At 37.2% G+C, this 26,377-nt stretch overlaps 1 protein-coding gene across 1 annotated transcript in view; it reads right to left on the bottom strand.

Annotated features, from left to right (window-relative positions):
• Positions 1-12,812: 12,812 nt before the first annotated feature.
• CPNE8 (copine 8) overlaps positions 12,813-26,377 on the bottom strand; it is a 258,489-nt gene continuing 244,924 nt past the window's right edge. The window contains exons 19-20 of the mRNA XM_061129923.1: positions 24,559-24,632; positions 12,813-14,682 (exon numbers count right to left, since the gene is read on the bottom strand). Coding sequence (XP_060985906.1) covers positions 14,494-14,682; positions 24,559-24,632 — 263 coding nt within the window. The 3' untranslated portion in view covers positions 12,813-14,493. The remainder of the gene's footprint in view (positions 14,683-24,558; positions 24,633-26,377) is intronic.

The following is a 26,377-nucleotide window of genomic DNA, read 5'->3' as shown; positions in this document are numbered from 1 at the left end:
GAAATAAAGGAAGCAGATAATCCTTTGTTGTTGCTGTTAGTCACTCAGTTGCATCTGACCCTTTGTGACCCCACGGACTGCAGCATGCCAGCTTTCCCTGTCCTTCCCTGTACCAGAAACACCGATTCTTTTCTAACAAAATATTAAAAAGAAAAAAAAAAAAAAAAACGAATTTGTTGTCTTGGAAGAATAGAACAAGTTTCTTTGCAAACAATAGGCCAAACAACAATAAGATGGTTGAGTGCACTTATCTTTTCCTTCAAGAACTCCAAAATTGCAATGCGCTACTCAACAGCCATCAACAGGAGAATGTTGGATCCCACCAAAAAAAGATACTCCACATCCAAGGGCAAAGGAGAAGCCCCAACAAGATGGTAGGAGGGGTGAAATCGCATTTAGAATCAAAACTCCATACCTGTCAGAGATACTCATCTGAGGGCTATGTGTTCATGCTCATCAAGTAGTTAAATTCCTCCATTTGCTGGGGGTTTTAGCATCTGTGAAGCAACTCAAGGAGTGTGCATCATGTACTGTTACCTCCATGCTTCAGAGAGGAGCTACAGCAGAGGATACAGGACGGGGTCTGTCCTAGGAAGACCCCATGGGCTCCTGCTTGGTTACACCCGGAGTCTAAACTCAGCAACCGGGGAATGTGGGGCTGCCTCCTGGGCGTGGGGAACAACAGGATCACAGTCCTCCAAGGGGCCTGTTAGCCCCCAAGGTGAGATGGGGAGGCAGTGGATGGACAGATGCTTCTGGCCTGGGGAAGGGATCCAGGATGGAAATGTCACTGGAATCATCACTGGGAGGAAGACGAAAGGCCAGGGGGTGCGGGTGGGTGGGTGGGCAGGTGAGTCACAGCCAACCCCATGCAGGTGATGATGGTCCCGTTGGAAGCAACTCGGAGCCGGAAAGACTGGCCTTCAGGAGCACAGCTTCATCCTCTTGTTCTTTTGTGAAACACTGTCAGAGTTTGAGACGCCATCAGGAGACTTCTGAGCCCAGTGCTGCTGTGGCTTCATCCAAGGGGCTCAGGCCCTGCCCACGTCCCTACTGGGGATGCAGCCCATCAGGGTAGCGGGGTCCACAGACTTCAGGGAACCCCTGCCCTCAGGACTGGTCTCCCTTCTTCCAACCAGCTGCTGCTCAGAGGCCCACATTCTCCCATCCTGATTCCACCCCCAGAGCCTGAGGAGTCGTCCAGTGTATAGATGGACCACTCAGACTTCATGTTCCCGTTGCTTGATGTTTTGGTGGACTCCATGTCTTGGCTATTGTAAATAGTGCTTCCTTGAAAATGGGTGCATGTGTTATTTCAAATTGTGGTGTTCTCCAAGTCTGAACCCAGAAGTGGGGTTGCCAGATGCCATGGCTCCCCTGTGTTTACTTTTTCAGGAACCTCCATGCTGTTTTCCACCGTGGCTACACCCTTGTGCATCCTCACTCAGAGTGTAGGAGGATTCCATTTTCCCCACATCCTCTGCAGCATTTATTCTTTGGAGGTCTTTCTGATGATGGCCATTCTGACCGGTGGGAGGGGATTCCCCAGTGTAGATTTGATTTACATTGATTTAATAATGAGTGGGTCTTTCCTGGTGTGGCTGAGCAGTAAAGAATCTCCCTGCAATGCAGGAGATGTGAGCAATATAGATTGGATTCCTGAGTTGAGAAGATCCTCTGGAGAAGGAAATTGCAACCCACTCCAGTATTCTTTCCTGGAAAATTCCATGAACAGAGGAGGCTGGCAGGCTATAGACCATGAGGTTGCAGAGTTGGACACCATTGAGCAACTGAGCACAGTAATGAGTGGGGGGGGGGGGGTGTCTTTTGCTTGATTCATGTGTAGATAGACATATATCTGTTCTTTTTCAGGTTCTGTTCCCATATAAGTTATTATGGAGTGTTGAGGAGGGTTCCTTGTTTTAGGCAGTGGGTCCTTGTGGATGACTTTGTAAAGAGTAGTGTGTGTGTGTGTTAACCTGAACCAGCTCATTTCTCCCTGCCCTCCTTTTTTCCTCCTTGGGAACCATAAGTCTGTGAGGCCATTTCTTTTTTGTAAAGAAGTTCATCTGTCTCCATTTTTAGATTCCACCTAGAAGTGATACCATATGATTCTTGTCTTGCTCTGTCTCCCCTACTTCACTTAGAATGATCACCTCTGCTTTACTCCCTGTCGTTGGAAATGTCATTATCTGATCCTTTTTAATGGCTGAGTAGGGCTTCTCTGGTGGCTCAGAGGTTAAAGCATCTGCCTCCAATGTGGGAGACCCGAGTTCGATCCCTGGGTTCGATCCCTGGGTCCAGAAGATCCCCTGGAAAAGGAAATGGCAACCCACTCCAGTATTCTTGCCTGGAGAAACCCATGGACGGAGGAGCCTGGTAGGCTAGAGTCCATGGGGTTGCAAAGAGTCAGACACAACTGAGTGACTTCACTTTCACTTTCAATACTGTATTATGGCTAGCTACCCCGTCTTCCTTATCCGTTCATCTGTGTTCTGGACTTAAATGGCTTCTGCGTCTTGTTTATGGTCCCAGTGTAGCTGTGATCACAGGGGTGCAGGCGTCTTAAAATTCTGGTTTTCTCTGTATCTACACCCAAGTGTGGGATTGCCAGATCCTATGGCACTTCTATGTTTGGTTTTTTAAAAGAAATTTCATACTCTTCGCCTGGTGGATGTACCAATTTACATTCCCACCAAGAGTGCAGGGGACATCCCTTCTCTCCGCATCCTCTGCAACATGTATTGTTGGAGATTCTCTGAGATGGCCATTATGACTGGTGTGAGGTGACAGCTCATTGTACTTTTGATTCACCTTCCTCTAATAATTAGTGAGGTTAAGCATCTTTTTAAGTGCTAAATGGCCATGTGTATGCCTTCTTCATGATAGGTCCATTGAGATCTTTGGCCCATTTCCTAGTGGGTATTTTTGTTTTATTTTTGATATTGAGCTGTTTGTGACTTTTGGAGATGAATTCTTTGCGGGGATCTTTGTTTTGAAATACTTTTTTTTTCCTTTTCTGTGTGTTTTTTTCTTTCATTTAGGGTTTCCTTTGCTGTAAAAATGCTGCTAAGGTTAATTATGTCCCTTTGGCTTTTTTTTTTTTTTTCTTTTTCATGCTTTCTCTTTATGGTTTATTATAAGGTATTGAATAGAGTTCCCTGTGCTATGTAGTAGTATGTTTATGTCAATTCTAAACTCTTAATTTATTCCTCCCTCCCCCCTTTCCCTTTTGGTAACCACAAAGTTTGTTCTCCATGTCTGTGAGCCTATTTCTGTAAAAGTTCATTTGTATCATCTCTTAAAGACTCCACACATAAGCAGTTCCATATGATACTTGTATTTCTTTATCTGATTCATTTTACTTAGTATAAAAATCTCTAGGCCCATCCATGTTGCTGCAAATACTTCATCCTTTTTATGGCTGAGTAATATTCTACTATATATATATGTATCCACAGTACCCATTCATTACACGTTACATTCTGTTGATGGAATGTAGGTTGCTTCCATGTCTTGCCTATTGTGAATAGTACTGGTATGAACATTGGGATCCATGTATCTTTTCAAATGAATGTTTTCATCTTTTCCAGATGTGTGCCCAGGAATGGGACCTCAGGACCCTATGGTAGTTCCACGTTTAGTTTTTTAAGGCACCTCCATCCCGTTCTCCACCATGGTTGCACCAGCTCACCTTCCCACCATCAGTGTGTGAGGGCTGTCTTTTCTCCGCGCCGCTCCAGCAGTTATTATCTGTAGCCTTTTTGATGATGAAGTTGTGTTCTTTCTGAAGTGCCCTGGCCTCCCGGAAATATGCAGTAGGTAAAAAAGGCTGGTGCAGGAAAGCATGTAGCACATGCCACTCCTTGTGATAAAATGTATAAAGCTGCTGTGGACTGAAAGTATGTGCCAGTATGTCTCCCTGAAACATGTGTGTTTATTGGCACCCCAACCCCCCAGTGCAGCTGCATCTGCAGGCGACCCCAGAGCACACAGTCAAGGTTAAATGAGGTCAAAAGGGTGTGGCCCTGATAAAATTTGATGGCATTTTGAGTGCAGCACTTTCACAGCATCATATTTTAGGATTTGAAATAGCTCAGCTGGAATTTCATCACCTCCACTAACTTTGTTCATAGTGATGCTTCTTCCTAAGACCAACTTGACTTTACCCCTTATGATGTCTGGCTCTAGGTGAGTGATCACACCATTGTGGTTATCTGGGTCATTAAGATCTTTTTTGTTTTGTTCTTCTGTGTATTCTTGCCACCTCTTTTTAATGCCTTCTGCTTCTGTTAGCTCCATACCATTTCTGTCCTTTATTGTGCCCATCTTTGCATGAAATGTTCACTTGATATCTCTAATTTTCTTGAAGAGATCTCCAGTCTTTCCCATTCTATTGTTTTCTTCTATTTCTTTGCATTGATCACTTAGGAAGGCTTTCTTTTCTCTCCTTGTTATTCTTTGGAATTTTGCATTCAGATAAGTGTATCTTTCCCTTTCTTCTTTGACTTTCTCTTCTCTTCTTTTCTTAGCTATTTGTAAGGCCTCCTCAGGCAATTGCAAACATTTTGCCTTTTTGCACTTCTTTTCTTTGGAACTCTGCATTCAAACAGGTATATCTTTCTTTTTCTCCTTTGCCTTTCACTTGTCTTCTTTTCATAGTTGTTTGTAAGGCCTCCTCAGACAACATTTTTACATTTCTTTTTCTTGGGGATGGTCTTGATCACCACCTACTGTACAATGTCATGAATCTCTGTCCATGGTTGTTTATACACTCTGTCTGTCAGATCTAATCCCTTGAAGGTATTTGTCATTTCCAGTGTTTAATCATAAGTGGTTTGATTTAGGTCATGTCTGAATGGCCTAGTGGTTTTCCCACTAGATATCAACTATTTTATTTATCTTCTCAAAGAAGCAGCTTTTAGTTTTGTTGATCTTTGCTCTTTTGTTTCTTTTTCACTTATTTCTACACTGATTTTTATGATTTCTTTCCTTCTACTAACTTTGAGGTTTTTCTGTTCTTCCTTCTCTGGTTGCTTTAGGTGTAAAGTTGGGTTGGTCATTTAATGTTTCTTGAGGTAGGCTTGTATTGCTATAAAGCTCTCTCTTAGTATTGCTTTTACTGAATCCCATGGGTTTTGGGTTACTGTGTTTTCATTTTCACTTGTTTCTATGCATATTTTTATTTCCTTTTTGATTTCTTCTGTGATCTGTTGGTTATTCAGCAGCATGTTGTTTAGTCTCCAAATGTATGTGTTTTTTTTTACAGTTTCTCCCCTGTAGTTGATATCTAATCTTACTGCACTGTGATCAGAAAAGATGCTTGAAAAGATTTCAAATTTTTTTTTTTTTTAATTTACTAGGGCTAGATTTGTGGCCCAGGATGGATCTATCCTGGAGAATGTTCTGTGTGCATTTGAGAAAAAGGAGAAATCCATTGTTTTTGGCTGAAATCCCCTGTAGATATAAATTAGGTCTAACTGGTCCACTGTACTAATTAAAGCTTGTGTTTCTTTGCTAATTTTCTGTTCGGTTGATCTATCCATTGGTGTGAGTGTGGTATTAAAGTCCCCCACTATTATTGTGTTAGTTAATTTCCCCTTTCATACTTGTTAGCATTTGCGTTACATTGGGCTTCCCTTGTGGCTCAGCTGGTAAAGAACCTGCCTGCAATGAGGGAGACCTGGGTTCAGTCCTTGGGTTGGGAAGATCCTCTGGAGAAGGAAAAGGCTGCCTACTCCAGTACTCTGGCCTAGAGAATTACATTGACTGTATAGTCCATGGGGTCACAGAGAGTCAGGCATGACTAAGCCACTTTCATTTCACTGCATATTGGGGTGCTCCTATGTTGGGCGCATATATATTGTTAATTGTTACATGTTCTTCTTTGATTCCTTGATTATTATGTGGTGTCCTACTTTGTCTCTTATCATGGTCATTTCAAAGTCTATTTTATCTTATATGAATATTGCTACTTCCGCTTTCTTTTTGTCTCTATTTGCATGAAACATCCTTTTTCAGCCCCTCCCTTTCAGTCTGTATATGTCCCTAGGTTTGAGGTGGGTCGCTTGTAGAGAGCATATATAGGGGTCTTTTTTTGTATCCATTTGGTCAGAATTTGTCTTTTGGTTAGAGCATTTAACCCATTTATACTTAAGGTAATTATTGATTAGTATGAACCCATTACCACTTACTTTGTTGCTTTGGATTCATTTTTATAACCCTTTTCTGTGTTTCCTGTCTAAAGAAGATCCTTTAGCATTTGTTGAAGAGCTGGTTTGATAGTGCTGAATTCTCTCAGCTTTTGCTTGTCTGTAAAGCTTTTGATTTTTCCTCCATATCTGAATGAGATCCTTGCTAGTTACAGTAATCTTGGTTTTAGGTTTTCCTCTTTCATCACTTCATGTATATCTTGCTATTCCCTTCTGGCTTGAAGAATTTCTGTTGAAAGATCAGCTGTTATCCTTATGGGGATCCCCTTGTGCATTGTTTGTTACTTTTCCCTTGTTGCTTTTAATAATTGCTGTTTGTGTTTAACTTTTGTTACTTTGATTAATATGTGTCTTGGGGTGTTTCACCTTGGGTGTATCCTGTTTGGGATTCTTTTGGTTTATTGGACTTGGGTGGCTATTTCCTTCCCCATTTTCGGGAAGTTTTTGATTATTATCTCCTCCAGTATTTTCTTATGCCCTTTCTTTTTGTCTTCTTTTTCTTCTGGGACACCTATGTTTCAAATGGTGGGGCATTTAAAATTGTCCCAGAGTTCTGTGAGATTGTCTTCATTTCTTTTATTCTTTTTTCTTCTCTGCTTTATTTCCACCATTCTATCTCCCACCTCACTTATCCTCTCTTTTGCCTCAGTTATTCTACTGTTGGTTCCCTCCAGAGTGTTTTTAATCTCAGTTATTTCACTGTTCATTGTTGACTGAGTCTTCTTTACTTCTTCTAGGTCCTTGCATCTTCTCAATCTTTGTCTCTAGTCTATTTATCTATAACTCCATTTCATTTTCAGGACTTTGGGTCATCTTTACTATCATAATTCTGAATTATTTTTCAGGTGGACTCCCTATCCCCTCCTCTTTGGTTTGGTGGGTTTGAACTGTGAACTTCCAGATGTTCAAGCTGGCTTTAGAAAAGGCAGAGGAACCAGAGATCAAACTGTCAACATTTGCTGGATCATCAAAAAAGCAAGAGAGTTCCAGAAAAACATCTATTTCTGCTTTATTGACTATGCCAAAGCCTTTGACTGAGCGGATCACAATGAACTGTGGAAAATTCTGAAAGAGATGGGCATACCAGACTACCTGACCTGCCTCTTGAGAAACCTGTATGCAGGTCAGGAAAGCAACAGTTAGAACTGGACATGGAACAACAGACTGGTTCCAAAGAGGAAAAGGAGTACGTCAAGGCTGTATACTGTCACGCTGTTTATTTAACTTATATGCAGAGTACATCATGAGAAATGCTGGGCTGGAAGAAGCACAAGCTGGAATCAAGATTGCCAGGAGAAATATCAATAACCTCAGATATGCAGATGACACCACCCTTATGGCAGAAAGTGAAGAGGAACTAAAGAGCCTCTTGATAAAAGTGAAGGAGGAGAGTAAAAAGTTGGCTTAAAGGTCAACATTCAGAAAACTAAGATCATGGCATCCAGTCCCATCACTTCATGCCAAATAGATGAGGAAACAGTGGACACAGTGGCTGACTTTATTTTTCTAGGTTCTAAAATCACTGCAGATGGCGATAACAGTCATGAAATTAAAAGATGCTTACTCCTTGGAAGGAAAGTTATGACCAACCTAGACAGCATATTAAAAAGCAGAGACATTACTTTGTCAACAAAGGTCCATCTAGTCAAGCCTATTGTTTTTCCAGTAGCCATGTATGGATGTGAGAGTTGGACTATAAAGCTGAGCACTGAAGAATTGATGCTTTTGAACTGTTTTGTTGGAGAAGATTCTTGAGATTCCTTAGGACTGCAAGAAGATCCAACCAGTCCATCCTAAAGGAAATCAGTCCTGGGTGTTCATTGGAAGGACTGATGTTGAAGCTGAAACTCCAGTATTTTGGCCACCTGATGTGAAGAGCTGACTCATTTGAAAAGACCCTGATGTTGGGAAAGATTGAAGGCAGGAGAAGGGGATGACATAGGATGAGATGGTTGGATGGCATCACTGACTCAAGGGACATGAGTTTGGGTAAACTCCAGGAGTTGGTGATGGACAGGGAGGCCTAGTGTGCTGCAGTTCATGGGATTGCATAGAGTTGGACATGACTGAGCAACCAAATTGAACTGAACTATCATGTTCCTTCAACTGTTGGATATTTCTCTGCTTTTTCATTTTGATTAGATTGCTGTGTTTGGAGTGTACTTTCTGCAGGCTAGAAGGCTGTGGTTCCTCTTAATAGTGGAGTCTTCCTCTTGTGGGTGGGGTTGGACCAGTGGCTTCTCAAGGTTTCCTGGTTGGGGGAACTTGTGCCTGTGTTCTTGTGGGTGGAGCTGGATCTCTTCTCCTTGGAGTGCAGTGAAGTGTCCAGTAGTGACTTTGGTTGTATATGGGTTTGGTATGGCTTTGGGCAGCCTGTCTTTTAATGTTCAGGGTTGTGTGCCTGTTTTACTGGAGAATTAGTATAGTGTGTCTTTCACTGGAACTTGCTGTCTCTTGGGAGTAGCTTGGTTTCAGTGAGGTATGGAGACTTTTGGGTGGGCTCTTGTCTATTAATGCTCCCTAGAGACAGGAGTTCTCTGATGTTCTAAAGTTTTGGAGTTGAGCCTCTTGCCTCTGGGCTTTGGTCCTCCTCTTACAGTAGCCTCGAGACTTCTCCATCCATACAGCACTGAAGATAAAACCCCTGGATTAATGGTGAAAGAACTCTTCACAGCCAGGATCACCCAGAGGGATTCATAGAGAAGAGAAGAGGGAGGGGGGAGACAGAGGTGACCAAGAAGAGAAAACGGAGTGTCAAAAGGGAAGAGAACAATCAAGTCAGTAATCAAATCCCTATGTGAAAATGGATGCTGAAGATTAGATTCTTAAAGGTACAAAATTGATAACAAATATCAAAAAGCAAAGATTAGAAACCAAGAATAGAGGTTAGACTCTCAAAAATACAATATAAAAATACAAAACAAAATTGGTCACAAAGATTAATAAAAATATATGGAATTTAAAAAAAGTTTATTTTTTAAGAAAGGTAATCAGTTCCATTCAGTCACTCAGTTGTGTCCGACTCTTTGCAACCTCATGGATTGCAGCACGCTAGGCTTCCCTGCCCACCACCAACTCCTGGAGCTTACTCAAACTCAGGTCCATCAAGTCAGTGATGCCATCCAACCATCTCATCCTCTGTTGTCCCCTTCTGCTCCCGCCTTCAATATTTCCCAGCATCAGGGTCTTTTCAAATGAGTCAGTTCTTCACATCAGGTGGCCAAAGGATTGGAGTTTCAGCTTCAGCATCAGTCCTTTTAATGAATATTCAGGACTGATTTCCTATAGGATAGACTGGTTGGATCTCCTTGCAATAGTAGGCTACAAACATGAAAGTTAAAGGAGGGATAAAGCATTAAAATTTTTTAAAAATTAAAAAGTGACAATAGTAGAAATATATCTGGGAATTTCTCTGGAGCTGTTGTGGGAAGTGTGGGGTGGGTACAATGGCAGATAGTCCCTTGTCTGGCTTGTACTTGTTCTAAAGTTCTATAGTTGCCCCTTAAATGCATAGTCTCAGCATTAACTGCAGGGTTTTAATCTGTTGCACCTGTCACTTCCAGGGCGGTTCGCCCTTCTTTGTTTATTTTGGATTCCTCTGTTTGCAAGTATCTTCAGTATCTAATTTCTGCCCTGACAAGAGAGGGCTAAAGTGGCCACTTATTTAGGCTCACTTGTTCAGTTGTGCTGTGGAGATGGACTCTGCAAACAAATACCGCTGGTATGTGTGGGGAGTGGTCACACTGGATGGACCACAGTGGGTTTGCCACAGCCCAAGCTGGTGTGTACTTCCCAGGTCCAAGCTGCTCAGGTGGGCTGTGAAGTCTTATGCACCTCCCAATTCCTGGCTGCTCAGTTTTCAGGGTGTGCCATGGGGGCACAGCCCCAGGTGTCCCATCTGTCCCCTCTGAGGAGCTGATCTAAGGCTGTGATATTCTTGGCAGATGTGAACCTTCCAGGATCCCAGGAAGACGTGCTTAGTAACTGGCAGCCTGCTCAGTTTGGTGGAAAATGCAGTCTCTGGGGCTGAGATCGGAGCAGCCCCTTGCCTCTGGCTCTGGCTGCTGCACCTCTGCCTCTCGGGAGAGAGGGCCCTGAATGGTAGCTGGCTTGCTCTCCTTTGGAATTTGCTAGCACACAAGTCTTTGTTCTGTGAGCATGCCAGGGGTCACCATGTGGTGTTAGAGCCTTTTGCCAGAAAGGTCCTTTTTCTTTTTTTGTCTCTCTGGTGATCCTATGGTTTGGGTTGTTATGTCACATTAGTCCCATCAGATTGTCTTTAGGGCATTCGAGCCTGATCCTTACCCTAAAGACCAATGATGCAGCCCGCGCCTCTCTGCCCAGCCCCCACTCACTGATGGTGGATGCGAGTGTCTGAGCTGCTTCTCCACTGGTAGTTGCAGTTAGGCACATACTCTGTGCTTTTTTATTTTATTTTTCCAGTTATGTAGCCCTCTGAGATTTCAAATCTCCCCACTGACATGCCTGTGAGAGGGTTTCCTATTGCATGGAAACTTCTCCTTTATGACTCCCTCCCCAGGATAAGCCCTCTATCCCTAAATCCTTTGTCTCTGTTTTCATCTTTTATATTTTGTCCTACATCCTTTCAAGGCAACTGGGCTGCCTTTCTGGGTGCCTGGTGTCCTCTGACAGTGTTCAGAAGTTGTTTTATGGAAGTTGCTCTGAATTCAAATGATTTTTTGATGAACTTGTAAGGGAGAAAGTGTCTCCCTGTCCTATTCCTTCGCCATTATGGGATTGCCCTCCATCAGGGTCTTTTCTAATCAATCAGCCCTATGCATCAGGTGACTAAAGTATTGGAGCTTCAGCTTCAGTATCATTCCTTCCAATGACATTCAGGATTGATTGCCTTTTGGATTGACTGATTTCTTGCAGTCCAAGAGACTCTCTAGAGTTTTCCCTAACACCACAGATCAAAAGCATCTATTCTTTCGTACTAAGTCTTCTTTATTGTCCAACTCTCACATCCTTACATAACTACTGGGAAAACCATAGATTTGATTATATGGACTTTTGTTGGCAAAGTAATGTGTCTGCTTTTTAATACACTGTCTAGGTTGGTCATAGTTTTTCTTTCAAGGAGCAAGCGTCTTTTAATTTCATGACGGCAGTCACCATCTACAGTGATTTTGGAGCACAAGAAAATAGTCACTGTTTCCACTGTTTCCCCATCTATTTGCCATGAAGTGATGGGACTGGATGCCATGATCTTCATTTTTTGAATGTTGAGTTTTAAGCCAGCTTTTTCACTCTCCTCTTTCACCTTCATCAAGAGGCTCTTTAGTTCCTCTTTGCTTTCTGCCATAAGGGTGGTGTCATCTGCATATCTGAGGTTATTGATATTTCTCCCAGCAATCTTGATTCCAGCTGTGCTTTATCCAGCCCAGCATTTCACATGATGTACTCCACATATAAGTTAAATAAGTAGGGTGACAATATACAGCCTTGATGTACTCCTTTCTCAATTTGGAACTAGTCCATTTTCCCATGTCTGGTTCTAACTGTTGCTTCTTGATCTGCATACAGGTTTCTCAGGAGTCAGGTAAAGTGGTCTGGTATTCCTATCTCTTTAAGAATTTTCCACAGTTTGCTGTGATCCACACAGTCAAGGTTTTTGCATAGTTAATGAAGCAGAAGGAGATGTTTTTCTTGAATTCTCTTGCTTTTTCTATGGTCCAATGGATGTTGACAATTTGATCTCTGGTTCCTCTGCCTTTCCTATATCCAGCTTGAACATCTGGAACATCTTGAGTATTGTTATTTCACATACTGTTGAAGTCTAGCTTGGAGAATTTTGAGCATTACTTTGCTAGCATGTGAAATGAATGCAATTGTGCAATAGTTTGAACATTCTTTGGCATTGCCTTTCTTTGGGATTGGAATGAAAACTGACCTTTCCAGTCCTATAGCCACTGCTGAGTTTTCCATATTTGCTGGTATACTGAGTGCAGCACTTTCACAGTATCATCTTTTAGGATTTGAAATAGCTCAACTGGAATTCCATCACCTCCACTAGCTTTGTTTGTAGTGACACTAAGGCCCAATTGACTTTGCACTCCAAGATGCCTGGTTCTAGGTGAGTGATCACACCATAGTGGTTATTCAGGTCATTAAGATATTTTTGTGTAATTCTTCAGTGTATTCTTGCCACATTTTCTTAATGTCTTCTGCTTCTGTTAGGTCCATACTGTTTCTACTTTTTATTTTGCCCATCTTTGCATGAAATGTTTCCTTGGTATCTCTAATTTTCTTGAAGAGATCTCTAGGCTTCCTCATTCTATTTTTACAGAGTTTTAGATAAATCACCTAACTCTTTCAGTCCTGGTTTCTTCACTTATGCAACAAAGACACAAGTCTAGGTATTTTCTAATCTTACGTTTGTTACTAATATCACATACATTTCTGACTATTATTCTCAACCATGCAAAGGATAAAGCTTGTAACTGAGGCTGTTTCTTAACCCTGTGCCCCCTCAAGATTTGGGCACACTAATATTTAGACAAAGAAGCACACATCTTTCATTTTTCTCTGATCAATTAAAAAAAAAACTGATGTTTTACAAGAGGGGAAGAATACTGATTTTATTTATTTTTATTTTTGAACTGAAGAATGAAGGCAAATAATAATAAAATTGCAGTGTAATAAACTATGCTGGCATAAACATTTAGGACCAGTAAAGGAAATCATCAGATTCTATGTCATTTATACATAAAATTTAGAGAGCAAACAGTTATCCTTTCAAAGATTTTAATTTATACTCCAAAATGAACAATTAAAGATTGCATAATTATATAACATTGATATTGTTATATGTGTGAATATATATATATATTTGTCTTTTTTGTAAAATAATTTCATGCTTATAAAAGTCACCCTTAGTCAACTTGGGACAAAGAGAACAACACATAGTAGATATAAACCAAGTAATAAATAGGATATAAGTAAGGAAAATATTATAAAACAGGTATACTATTGACACAAAAGAAAAAAAAACATACTTTTCTATTACGTAAAGGAAATTCACAATCATTTCCAGGAATTCTTTAAGAATTTAAGGCCATTTGTTCTAGAGAAGTGCTTTAATTTAGACACAACTGTCATTTTGTCACAAAACTGTAATCCTCATAAAAATTGTACATGCAAAACTCTTTACATAAAATTTTAAATTGTGGACTATCAGATCAGAACATAGGAGCAGGTTTTTTTCACAAATGTGTTGAATATTAAGTCACACAGTTGTATATATTTAATTGGGAATTTCACAGAAAACTTCTCGCCTGTACATGCTGTGTGGTAACTTGGAAAGGAATCCAAATCAAAAGAGTCAGTATCCCTTTGAATTAAAATAATATCTAAGCAAGGTATAATGAAAAAAAGTGTTTAAAACATCTGCTGCACAGTTAAATATTCTGAATTTTAGTCTTTCTACATAGTTTTGTAATATAAAGATGTTATTTTTTACACAAAGTATATTCTGTGCATTTACAGTATACAATGCTTGACTTTTTATTATTTCTACTTATCATTATAAAACATAAACAAACTGCAGTTTAAATTTAGAACCCAAACTTGATAAAAAAAAAAGTGCATGTTCTTTCAGGGTACACATCTGCTAAGTGTAAATTCCCATACTTGACAAATAGCATAGAGAAACTTTACTAAAAAGACGCAGCTTCATAAGACAACTCACTGAGGAATGTGAACTTATTTTTACTTTCCCTTCTTTGCAATTGCATTTGATCAGACAGTCATTCAAAGAGATATTGCTCTTGTGATTATAGCTATTGCAATTTAGAAGACAAAGGATTCAATATTCAAAACTTGTATTCTTAAGAATAGTTATAAAAGTATTGTAATTTAAAAAGTAGTAACATGTAAACATTGATTCAGAGAGACTGCTTTCCTATACACATAGCAGTCTAAGACAACATCTGAGTTAAAAACATAGGTTGTGCTTTTCCCCAACAATTCACTGGAAATTAGCTGTTTCTGTCCAAAAACTTTTAAAGATTCATACAAGACATCATATTTTGCATCAAGCATATAAACAACTTTTCTGTTGCTCATGCAACAAATGTATTTACAGTTTTGGTTTAGGAAGATAATAAATTTTGGATACAAAACAGCATACTAACCAATTCTGCTGAAACCAAACTGAGATGAATATTTTATTCCCTGGTTCATTATAGAGCACCAGGAGAAAAGCATGGACTCAGCAGTTCTAACCAAAGTGTAGTTACGTTAGCATTTCAGAGCAGAGTTATATTTGAGTCTGTAACACATGTGTAGATGGGGTGTATGGGGGAGGCGCAGGTGATGGCTTGATTCCTCTGGCCCTCATGTAGGAGAGGAACTGCTCCGGGATCTCCGCTAGGACATCTTTAGCTAATCTAGCCATGCTCAGAATGTGATTTCCACTTCTGTCAATATAATCTCTGAATGGCACAAACTAAAACAGAGTTGAAAGTAAGTTATTTAGCAGAGCTTACCATGCTATTTAAAGAAATAAAAAAAATAGACACAAAACCAACATATATAAACATTTGGTTGTAGGAGAATCAGAGAAACTGGAGTAATGGCAAGAAGCATAATAATTACTATGATTTTAAAGAGATTTGGTTCATTATCAATAGTTCTAACAGTGACCACACCTTTCTTATAATTTTTCTAAAATGAGATGGAATTGTTATTTATGTTTTTTCCCCACAATAACTCTTGTCTCCTGGTCCTGCTGCCCCCATCATGCTGCTACATGCATTATACAGTTCCGCGTTCTACACCTAACCTGACTCCCTTTGAATGGAGCACTATCTTCTTCAGGGTTCAGCTTCTCACATGAAGTTAATGCATGCTTAACTCAGCTTTCAGTGTAGAAATATCACTCAATTCAGGGTTAAAAAATAGTGTACATTGCTAAAGATTCCTGAATACATGTTAAATATTTTAAATTATATTACCAGACCATCAAATCACATGGACAATGAATAAAAAATTTATACAGTTCACATTAGTATGAACCTGAAATATGCTTGATTTTTATATGTTATTTGGAAAGGCAAACAATAAACAATTGGAAATCTTCAACATAGATTTTGGTATACTTCTTATTGATGTATACCAAATATCAAATATCGACATTATTTTTACAATACATAAAAATGATTGCTCTATCTTTATATAAACAATCATGTGAGAATCTGTATCACTGAATCCTCTGACAATAGACTGCTTGATTCTGTTCTCTGTTATAAAGGTTACTTAATAAAACAATGTGCTGTTTGAGAGCAGTAATTCAATTTGCCCTTAGAGACATGATGATTCTTGAAAGCAACTTGAGAACTGGTAACGTGATAGTTTGGGCATGCAGTAATTTTAGGTTTTGGAGAAAAGGCACAGTGAAGACATTTCAGGAGGTTGAACAACTTTTAAATATAATGTTTTGAAGTTTAAATTAAATCTTTTTTTTTCCCCAAGAGAATCATGGAGTGAGCACACTTTCATCTCATACATAACTACTTTAAGTTTATTTTGAGAAATTTACTTTTGATTTAAGCAGTTACTCAAGATGTGCTTTCAGAAAACAACTGTTATTAGGAAGCACACTTTAAACCAGCCAGATACTTGTGATAGACAAAACAAGTTAAAATGTTAAATTAAATAGCAAATGTAATACAATTTATATGGTGAAAGCAGTATCTTTTAAGGAAGATCAGAAAAGTACTTCTTTCTTTTTAATATAAGGCATACTACAGACAGAAGCATACTTATGTGATCATAATTTTACCCTGTTACGATACCAAGAGGAAAACAGCACAACTTTAAAAAATGTGATAGAAGGTGACAAATCTTTCTCTTATCTTAAAGGTAGCTAAGTAAAGATAAGAAAAACACTGACAGAGTGAATATAATCTTCAGTGGAGAAAAGAAATAGGCATATATGAATGTTTGTGAAGTTATTATATAACTTGGACAAGATGACATTTTTAACAAAAAAGCAAAGAGGTGCAAACAAAGTTAGATTTATTTTCTCTCTGACACTATAAGGTGAACACAGTGAAGGACTGATGAGAAAAAATATCTAATTTCTGCTATAGTTTATTGCATTCTTATTTTAAAAGGCATATTATTTTAAAAATAAACATTTAGTAATGGTTTGGTTGCCTGTGTGCATGCTAAGTCACTTCAGTTGTGTCTGACCCTTTGCAATCCTATGGACTGTAGCCCACCAGGCTTCTCTGCCCATGGGATTCTCCAGGCAAGAATACTGGAGTGGATTTCTATGACCTCTTCTAGGGCATCTTCTTGACTTAGGGATCTAACCCGTGTCTCTTATATCTCCTACACTGGCAGGCAGGTTCTTTACCACTAGCACCACCTGGGAAGCATATATATATATATATATATATTTTATAGGAGATCAGTTTTTGAACAATCTATAGCTAATCCCTGTATTTCAGGGAAATGGCAACACTCTGGCAAATAGTTGATACTTCTCTAGGGAAGAGGGAGACCTTACCTGCTGTATCTTTCCTTTACCTCAACTTTGCTCTTATATTTAGTTTTATTTTGGTTTTGACTTTTTTCCTAGACCATGGAAGCTAAATTTAGTTATCTGTTTATTCTCTCAACTCATAAACTCTGGAATTAGACTTCCCAGGTTCAGAGGCTGGTCCTGCTGCTTATTAGCTGCGTTATCTTGGACAAGTTATTTTCTAGTGTAACTCAGTTTCCTCTTCTATAAAATGAAGATAATAATAATAATACATTCTTCATTTGGTTATTATATTAAAAAACCAACAAATAAGTGCTTAAAACAGATTTAAACTCATAACATGTATGATAGTCATTATTATTGCTCTTCATTAATTTATACATTTATATATGCAATACAAATATTGGACTATTTTCTTACTAGTCTTTTGTTTACACTCACATCAAACTTTACAAGAAATATATTTTTATCAAGTTTTTATCTCTTTCAAATTTAGGTACTAGTACCGTAATCTAAAAAATGTAATTCCTGACCTATTTGTTATTTTAAAACATCTGTTTTTTCCACTTTTCCAGCAAATGCTGTAAGATGTGTTAAATTTTTATTGAAGTAAATATAAATTTATTTTTAACAATGTTATGACACTCTGGAATGTCAAAACTAAGATTCAAAATCATTGTTCTCACAATACATACAGTTCTACTTATCCTTAAAACATGTTAATAAATAATGGGTAAGAAAGAAATCTTAGTTTTCAACCAAGCAGGGAGGTACATATCTCATTTAATTTATGTTTACTAAATGTGGGCACAGATTCCGATATGTCCCTTGAGTATGGACCTTGCCCCTGAGTTAAGAGTACCTGAGTTAACAGTACCTGTGATATTATCAACAGGAGTATGCCTCATCCCATGTGTGTGTTGGGAGCGGAGAAAAAGATGTCTGAGAATGTTCTACTCACTAAGCTAAATTATCTCATCTTTTCCAAAGGAACATTCAACTCTTCAGTAAGTCAAGAAGCACTTCCCGAAGTGAGACATGAAAATGACAAGTGACTCTCTTTCCTTTACCTCTTACCAGTGTTGAACCTCACACTATTCATGACAAAATTATACTCTTTTCTTCTCGGGCTATTGTTCATATCCTTCTACAGTAATAATTTTCCACTCAACTTATCAGACCCTTCTGTTCATTGTCCCCTTTAATCACTTATTTCTGATCACTGTACCGAGGGACCGCCTGTTCAAAATAACACCCACACATCTATGAATGTATGTTGGTCACTGACTAAGACCATAAATCAACTTGGACCCTTAAACTGTTCAGGTTAGAGGAACAAATCAATTTTTACTTTGAACTAATTTATCACATTCATATGAAGAATACCAATAAATGCATTCTGTTCAGTGGGAAGATATCATATCCTTGACACTCTGCATCTTTATTTTATACTTATGTCCAGTATAAGGAAAATGTTCTACAGAGTTGCTCTAACAGTTAGCTTTGCCTATTTGTGAAAAAAGTTTGAATCAGTATGGGCAAATGAGCTTTTAGTTGCAGTTCTGTTCAATTTATTTGTTCCTACTTTGCAGAGCTCCATTAGTGCTTTTCATGTCTAAGCCTTCAAGGTTATTATTCACCTTTTAATGGAAGATATGATTTAAATATATTTTTTAAGGCAATGATAGGCTGGATAGCAGCTGAATGAAGCCAGGATAAATGATACTGCATTATATTCAATGGCTAATCCATAGCATAACCAAGTAAACAAATAAATGGAAAACCTTTACATATATTGATTTAGAAAATAACTCACTTAAGTTTTACAACAACAATAGAATCTCATCCTGCATGCTGTTTATACTATAGCCATACGAGAGTGAATCTTGAGACAATGAATATAATCACACATAAGACTGACTACAATGTCATATGTCAAGGTACAGCTGCTAGGAAACAATGATATAAAAATGCCTTCCCACTGGACTATGCTAATATACTGTCAATAATAACTGATACTGATATTAATTTTTTGAGCAACTGGCAGTTGGGAGGCTTTCTGCTGAGTGATTTAGCACAGTATCTATTTAGTTTTTATAAGCTTATTATGAACTTACAAAGAAGAAAATAAAAACTTTAAGTTTAATTAACTTACCCCAAGATCAGATAGTCGTATGTACCAGAGATATTAATTAAATTCAAATTGATCTCTTATACGTTAACTACTACAGTGATATGAAAAGCGGAATAGATCTTCCTAATCTTAATTATAATTTGGCCTTTTAGGAGAGTGGATGCATTATAACAGAAAAGATTTTGGAATCAGAACTGTTGGTTTTTTGGAGCTACAGACTTGTGATCTAAATAACTTCTCACAAGTTTGTTAACATTCCATCTTGGGCTTCAGTGTCCTTATTTATAAACATTAAAAGGCAAAGTGGCCAGTACTTTGAAGAAGATATAAAGTAATATGTTAATAAAGTGAAAGAATGGGGAAATTTATTCAAGTGTTCAGGGGGAGAGCTTTGTAAAAGGCTGTGTACACTGGGAAATTTCAAAATGCAGGGTTTTAATCAGCCCAATGAGGGGGAAGAGTATTCCAGGTAAAACAACAAGAGAAAATAAGAGCAGAACTACAGAAATGGGTGATGCAAAGACAATTAATTGTCATATTTGCCTGGGCAAAGTGGGCATGTGTGTTGGCTTGTGTTTGTGTATAGCTAAAAAGGAAGATTAGAGTCAGGCCATGTATTCTCTTAAATGCTATTTTAGGTTTTAGAATCAAAGATATACAAAATACTTGTTAATATTTTAGAATAAGAAATTTCAAGATTACACTGTGACTCTACTTCTTACTGGGCTTTCCAGGTGACTCAGATGGTAACAAATTTGCCTACAATGCAGAGAACTGTGTTTAATCTCTGGGTTGGGAAGATCTGCTGATGAAGGGAATGGCTACCCACTCCAGTATCCCTGCATGGGCAGAGGAGCCTGGGGGGCTGGAGTCAATGGTGTCGCAGAGTTGGGCACAACTGAGCGACTAACACTTTCATTTCACTACTTCTTACTAGCTATGTGAATATGGACAAGAGAGATAAAACTTCATTTTTTCTTTTATAAAATATGGTAATCAAAGTACTTGTCTCATAAAGTCAAGGTGAAGTAACGTTATAGCTTTTAGCCGGCCTAGCATATGAAGGACTTAATAAATGATTAAGTATTATTATTATATGAAGAAGATGGATGCCACTTAAGATTTGACATAAAGGAAAAGGTCAGTTTTTGTTCTGATCGCAAAGAAGGGCAATGCAACGCAAAAAAATGTTCCAACTACCACACAATTGCATTCATTTCACATAGTAGGAAGGTAATGCTCAAGATCCTTCAAGCTAGGCTTCAAACTGTATGTGAACTGAGAATTCCAGATGTACAAGCTGAATTTAAAAAAGACAGAGGCAACCCACTCCAGTATCCTTGCCTGGAGAATTCCATGGACAGAGGAGCCTGGTGGGCTACAGTCCATGGGGTCGCAAAAAAAAAAAAATAAATAAATAAATAAAAAAGACAGAGGAACCAGAGATTGAATTGCCAACATCTGCTGGATCATAGAAAGAGTAAGGGAATTCCAGAAAAACATCTATTTCTGCTTCATTAACTTGCTAAAGCCTCTGACTGTGTGAATCACAAAAAAACTGGAAAATTCTTAAATTTGGGAATACTAGACCACCTTATCTGCCTCCTGAGAAACCTGTATGCAGGTCAAGAAGCAACAGTTAGAACTGGACATGGAACAACAGACTGGTTCCAAATTGGGAAAGGAATACATCAAGGTTGTATAATGTCACCCTGCTTATTTAACTTACATGCAGAGTACATCATACAGAATGCCAGGTTGGATAAATCACAAGCTGGAATCAAGGTTGATGTGAGAAATATCAATAACCTCAGATATACACATGACACCACCCTTATGGCCGAAAATGAAGAGGAATGAAAAGAGCCTCTTGATGAAGGTGAAAGAGAGTTAAAAAGCTGGCTTAAAACTCAACATTCAGAAAACTAAGATCATGGCATCTGGTCCCATCATTTCATGGCAAATAGATGGGGAAAAAGTGGAGACAATGACTGATTTTATTTTCTTGGGCTCCAATATCACTGTGGATGGTGACTATAACCATGAAATTTAAAGACGCTTGGTCCTTGGAAGAAAAGTTACGACAAACCAAGGCTGTATATTAAAAAAGCAGAAACATGCTTTGCCAACAAAGTTCTATATAGTCAAAGCTATGGTTTTTCCAGTAGTCATGCATGGATGTGAGAGTTGGACCATAAGGAAGGCTGAGCACCGAAGAACTGATCCTTTCAAACAGTCGTGATAGAGAAGACTCTTGAAAGTATCTTGGCTAACAAGGAGATCAAGTCAGTCAATCCTGAAGGAAATCCACCCTGAATATTCATTGGAAGGACTTATGCTGAAGCTCCAATGCATTGGCCACCTGAATCAAAGAGCCAATCATTGGAAAAGACCCTGATGCTGGGAAAGATAGGAGGCAGAAGGAGAAGGCGATGACAGAGGATGAGATGTTGGATGGCATCATCCATTTAACTGACATGAGTTTGAGCAGTCTCTGGGAGAGAGTGAAGAACAGGGAAGCCTGGTGTACTGCAGTCCATGGGGTTGCAAAAAGTCTGATATGACTGAGTGACTAAACAGTGACAACAGTGGAGAAGTTGGATGCCACTTAATATTTGACATAATAATAAAAATCCCACTTACCACTCCCGACTTTCTGTGGAACTCAGCTACCTTCTACTATTTACAGTTAGGCTTTTGTTTGTCCACTTAAGAAATTTGGGATATCATTTGGAGTGTGTTAACTTGATTAGCAATGTGTAAGAAATCAAAAGTAGCAAAAAGTTAAGATAGCCTAAATAGATCTTATTTTCCAACATTATTTTAACCACCAGTGTTTACAGCATTGATTATGATGACTTAGATATTTTCTGATGGTAGGAAGATTGACAGTATTATTCTTGGTGTGTCTTAGCAACCTCAATATTATAAATATTCAAGAATATTTCTATTCTTAAAAATAACTCATTTAAAAATGTTTTAGTGAATGGTAGAACCAGGAAACCTGTAATTGTGCAATGTTATGAGATTTTAATGAAGATGAGAGAAAAATGCTAATTCTTCTTGAATACAATGTGATATGTAAATGATTACCCTGCAAACTATTTTTAAAAGACAATCAGCATTTAGGAACTTTTCCATGAGATTAGAAAAGGATTCATCAAATATCTTTAAATAAATATGGACATGTAAGTCAAGATGCCATTGTCATTCAGGAGGCTACTAATTCTCTGGGAAGATCCTGTTCAGTATCTGTAACATCTCGTGACTTTTTCAGTTCAGCTTTATATGGTAGAATAGCTTGAGTCAATTCCTTGAGTCTTTAGCTATATATCATCAGGTGTCTTCAAAAGCTTTAGTGACCTCAGTGTCACTTTATGATGATAGATTAGTCTCAAGATTCTGACTTTTAATCAGAATATATATATATATATGTATTTAAAGTCCTTAAAATGTGTTATGTTGCTGTTGTAATGCATTTATGCATTTTATATATATATATATATATATATATGGAGATGGAGTCTGTAGTTAATGAAAGAAAGGCTCAAGGGAAATTTATTGACTTGTTCAAGATCAGAATGACAACATTATAATTTCATAGACCTGAGTCCTATCTCAATATTCTGTCCAATGTAGCAAATCCAATTAGAGATGAAAGACTTTCATGATCAAGGGAACTTTTGTTTCATAAATAAAATAACTAAAAAACTTGGTTGTCACTAACGTAACATATTAGTCATCTTAAAGGAAACCTTAGTGATAACGAGCAGTCTTAACCACCCTCTAACGTGTGTGCGTGCTCCGTTGTGTCTGACGCTTTGCAACCCCATGGACTGTAGCCTGCAGGCTCTTCTGTCCATGGAATTTTCCAGGCAAGAATACTGGAGTGGGTTGCCATTTCCTCCCCCAGGGTATCGTCCCCACCCAGGGATCGAACCTACATCTCTTGTGTCTCCTGTGTTGGCAGGCAGATGCTTTACCACTAATGCCAGCTTGGAAGCAGCTACCTTCTAAGGGAGAGAGTAGTGCCAATTTCCTTTAAGCATCATTTAGAGTATACTACGAAAGATGAAGTTGCCTCTTTTAACTTTGTAAAGATGCATTAAAACAGCAAAATAACACGTTTATACTTCAAATTTATACTTCCTTGCAGTAATTTGATTTTAAGGAAATTGTGAACCAAATATTATGGAGAGACTTTTAGAAAAAAGTGCAATTACCTGGATCTATAATTATGCTAACCAGATTAAGGTGAATAAAGCGTATAATTATAAAAACAAAACACTGTTTTGTTCTTAAATAGATTCTTAAATAGATGACCACATCACCATGTTCCCTTTGTCAGATGTTTTTAAACAAATTATTCATGTGTGTGTGCTTTTTACTCTACCAAGAACATTAGGTTAAAAGTTTAAATCATATTTAATTGTCTCCTTAAAAAATTGTTATACAGATGTCTTCGATCTTAAAACAATTTTGCTGACTGATAAAGAACAATGCATTTGTATTTGTCAAGATTCATCTTTTTTTATTATATTTATGAATTATTTTATATTATTTTCCCTCTCTAATTTTAAAAATTATTTTTGTTGCATTTTATTGAGTGTTATTTAAGTAATGTATTTTACATACATTAATGATCAAATCCTTACAACAATGCCAGAACACTGAAATTTAGAAAGCTTGTCCAAGTTATCACAGAGGACAATCCAGGATTTGAACCAAATGCTGTTAGATTCCAAATAGATTCTCTTAGTGACTATACTATGGGTGAATATATGTTATTATTTAGGAGATAATATTGAATTCCACTATTTGCACTTTCAAAACTTTTAAATCATGTGCTCAAATTCCAATGGGGACTTCCATTTCCTATTTAAAAGGTGTACTTCACAGTCATTTTTGTTTCTGACATCCTAAAAGATATAAACACTCTAAAGTATGCAAAAATTTAATTGATTTAACTCCGTTGCTTCAATCATAAACTTACTGTATTGGTTAAAATTTGGTTAAACTGATTCTTTTCTTTCTATTCTCTCCCAGAATAGTAGACTTTAAGTATTTTTCTTAATTCTAACAGAATTATGATCATATGTGTGTATATATATATATAAACATATAATCTACTATTATGCTATATTTTATTATGTTATACAAATTATTGTTATTATATATTGCTATACTAACACATGCCCTTTATAGAATTTTTATATTTACATATAATTCTAAGATCTATTTTTCTACTTTTCTAGCAATAATCTATGAGAAAAATAAAAAAATTTACATTTTTGGTTTGTTTCTACTAAGTTTAGTTATGCTGAATATGTATCAGCTATCTTAAAATATTTTTAATCTTTATTGAGGACTAAATAATAAATAAATAAGCATCATTAAAAGTCTGTTGTGTTTCTGAATTTTAATTTTACTAAAGACCTCAATGGTATTTTCTGTTAATAATAACATAAGAAAAGATACTTATTAACAATTCTGTTTTATATGTGGTGAACATGAAGTACAGGGGTAAGTAATTGGGTGCTTATTTTAGGCCCTGTTACTTAACATGCATCTCATAATCATCTGCCTAAATTAAACAGAACCTGAGACTTGATTTAAATTTAAGCTGTTCTTTTACAAATCAGAACTGACATGAACTTTTAACAGTGAACAAAATAAATAATTTTCATCAAATTTCTTACCTGCACAATGTCTCTTTCAGCATATTTTCCTCTGGAGGAAACTCTTATATCATCTCCATCCAATTCAACCATTGCTTGAAAATAAAATAGGATAATTTATCCAATGCATTTTAGCCATATACTCTAACAATGTAGACAATAAGGAAATCAAGATGTATGAAGTAACAATATGTCCTGTGTAAAGGCAGAAAGCTTGCTGATCCTTTCATCTCCGCAGTGATTTCTTCCACAAAACTTAACTGAATGCCAATTTTACAAATGAAGAAAGTAAACGAAGACCTCATGTGATGCTTTGAAAAGTGAGGAGAGCCTATACAGTGTAGAAGTCTTTAGGTACATCTCCCATCCTAAAAATTCTCAAATCTGAGCTACATGCTTACATGATGGATTCATTCAGTTCTTTTTCTAACTTAAGAAACTTGGTACTAATCATTATAGAATTCCCAATAACAATTTGAACTTTATTCTCTTTGAAATTACAACAAACTATGCAATCATATTGTCTGTAATCTTTTTGTGAATAGATTTTAAAACAAAAAGGTGTCTTTTAGTGACTGGATAAATCATGATATTTCTGAGGTATGATTTTTTTCATTGGTTAAAAATAATTTTGACATTACATAGGTCAGCTGTTATTTGGGAATTCTATAATATAACAGAATTGTGGTATATAGTAGTGTTATGCTGCAATTGAGAACATTTTCCAGAGTTTAATGTTTTTTGGTGAGAATTCTGTAAATAACTGATTACATGAGGAATGCTAATTTGTACTTAAAGTATAATTCTCTTACTAATAACTCATTTTGTACACACATGATATTCACCGACTCCAGAGAGCCATTTGCAATCGTCTGCTTTTTGCCCTCTAAAAACACTAGAATACAGTCTTTACCTTTTCACTGTTTTCTTCAGTGCTTGGATAATGCATTTCAGTTAACGGTATTTTACTGTTTTTCCTATTTTTTTTTAATTGAGGTATAACTGAAAAATGACATTATATTATTTTTAGCAGTAAAATGTAATGACTCACTATTTGTGTATACTGTGAAATGATCACCATAATGAGTCTAATTGACCATACATGATTACAAATTCTTTTTCTTTTGATAAAATCTTTAAGGTCTATTCTCTTGGCAGCCTTCATATATGCAACATGATATTAACTATACTCACCACACTGTACATTACATCTCCATGACTTACTTATTTTATAACTAGAAGTTTGTGCCTTTTGACGTCCTTCACCCATTTCACATACCTCCAACCCTGGCAAGCCTCTAGCAACCATCAAACTGTTCTTTATATCCTTAAGTATTTTTTTTTTTTTAAATAACATGTTTTTTAAGTTTTACTTTTCTACATATTTTCAGGAATAAATATCTGGGGTGAAACATTGCAAGTACACATAATTGATAGTGAACCATCATCCAGTAATCTGCTTAGATATATATGTCAATATTTAGTAAATTATATAAATTTCCAATAACAAGGCAACTAAATTATTCAAAATACAAAAGAAGTATTTTTTTCTCTCCTATTTATTAGGGATCTAAATAGGAAAATTCAATATACTTAAATATTTTCAATAATTAATTTTTTTCTTCTAGGTTTGTTTTCAAAATTTTCATATTACTTTGAGATGTAAATGAACATTTATGGTGACATGTCAGTGATCAGAGAATTTTTTCCTATATTGTCTAATATGCTAATAACTCATAATGATTACCCTATACTCACTCAAAAATAGAAAACAAAAATTAGATGATGTTCTGGGCCTCACCTTCCACGGTCCTCTACAATCTCCATTGGTCTTTGTGAG

This window comes from Dama dama, chromosome 3 (genome assembly GCF_033118175.1).
Source record: "Dama dama isolate Ldn47 chromosome 3, ASM3311817v1, whole genome shotgun sequence".
Taxonomy (NCBI): Eukaryota; Metazoa; Chordata; class Mammalia; order Artiodactyla; family Cervidae; genus Dama; species Dama dama.
The sequence above is the reverse complement of the archived record's forward strand: the minus strand, read 5'-3'. Positions and strand labels throughout refer to the sequence as shown.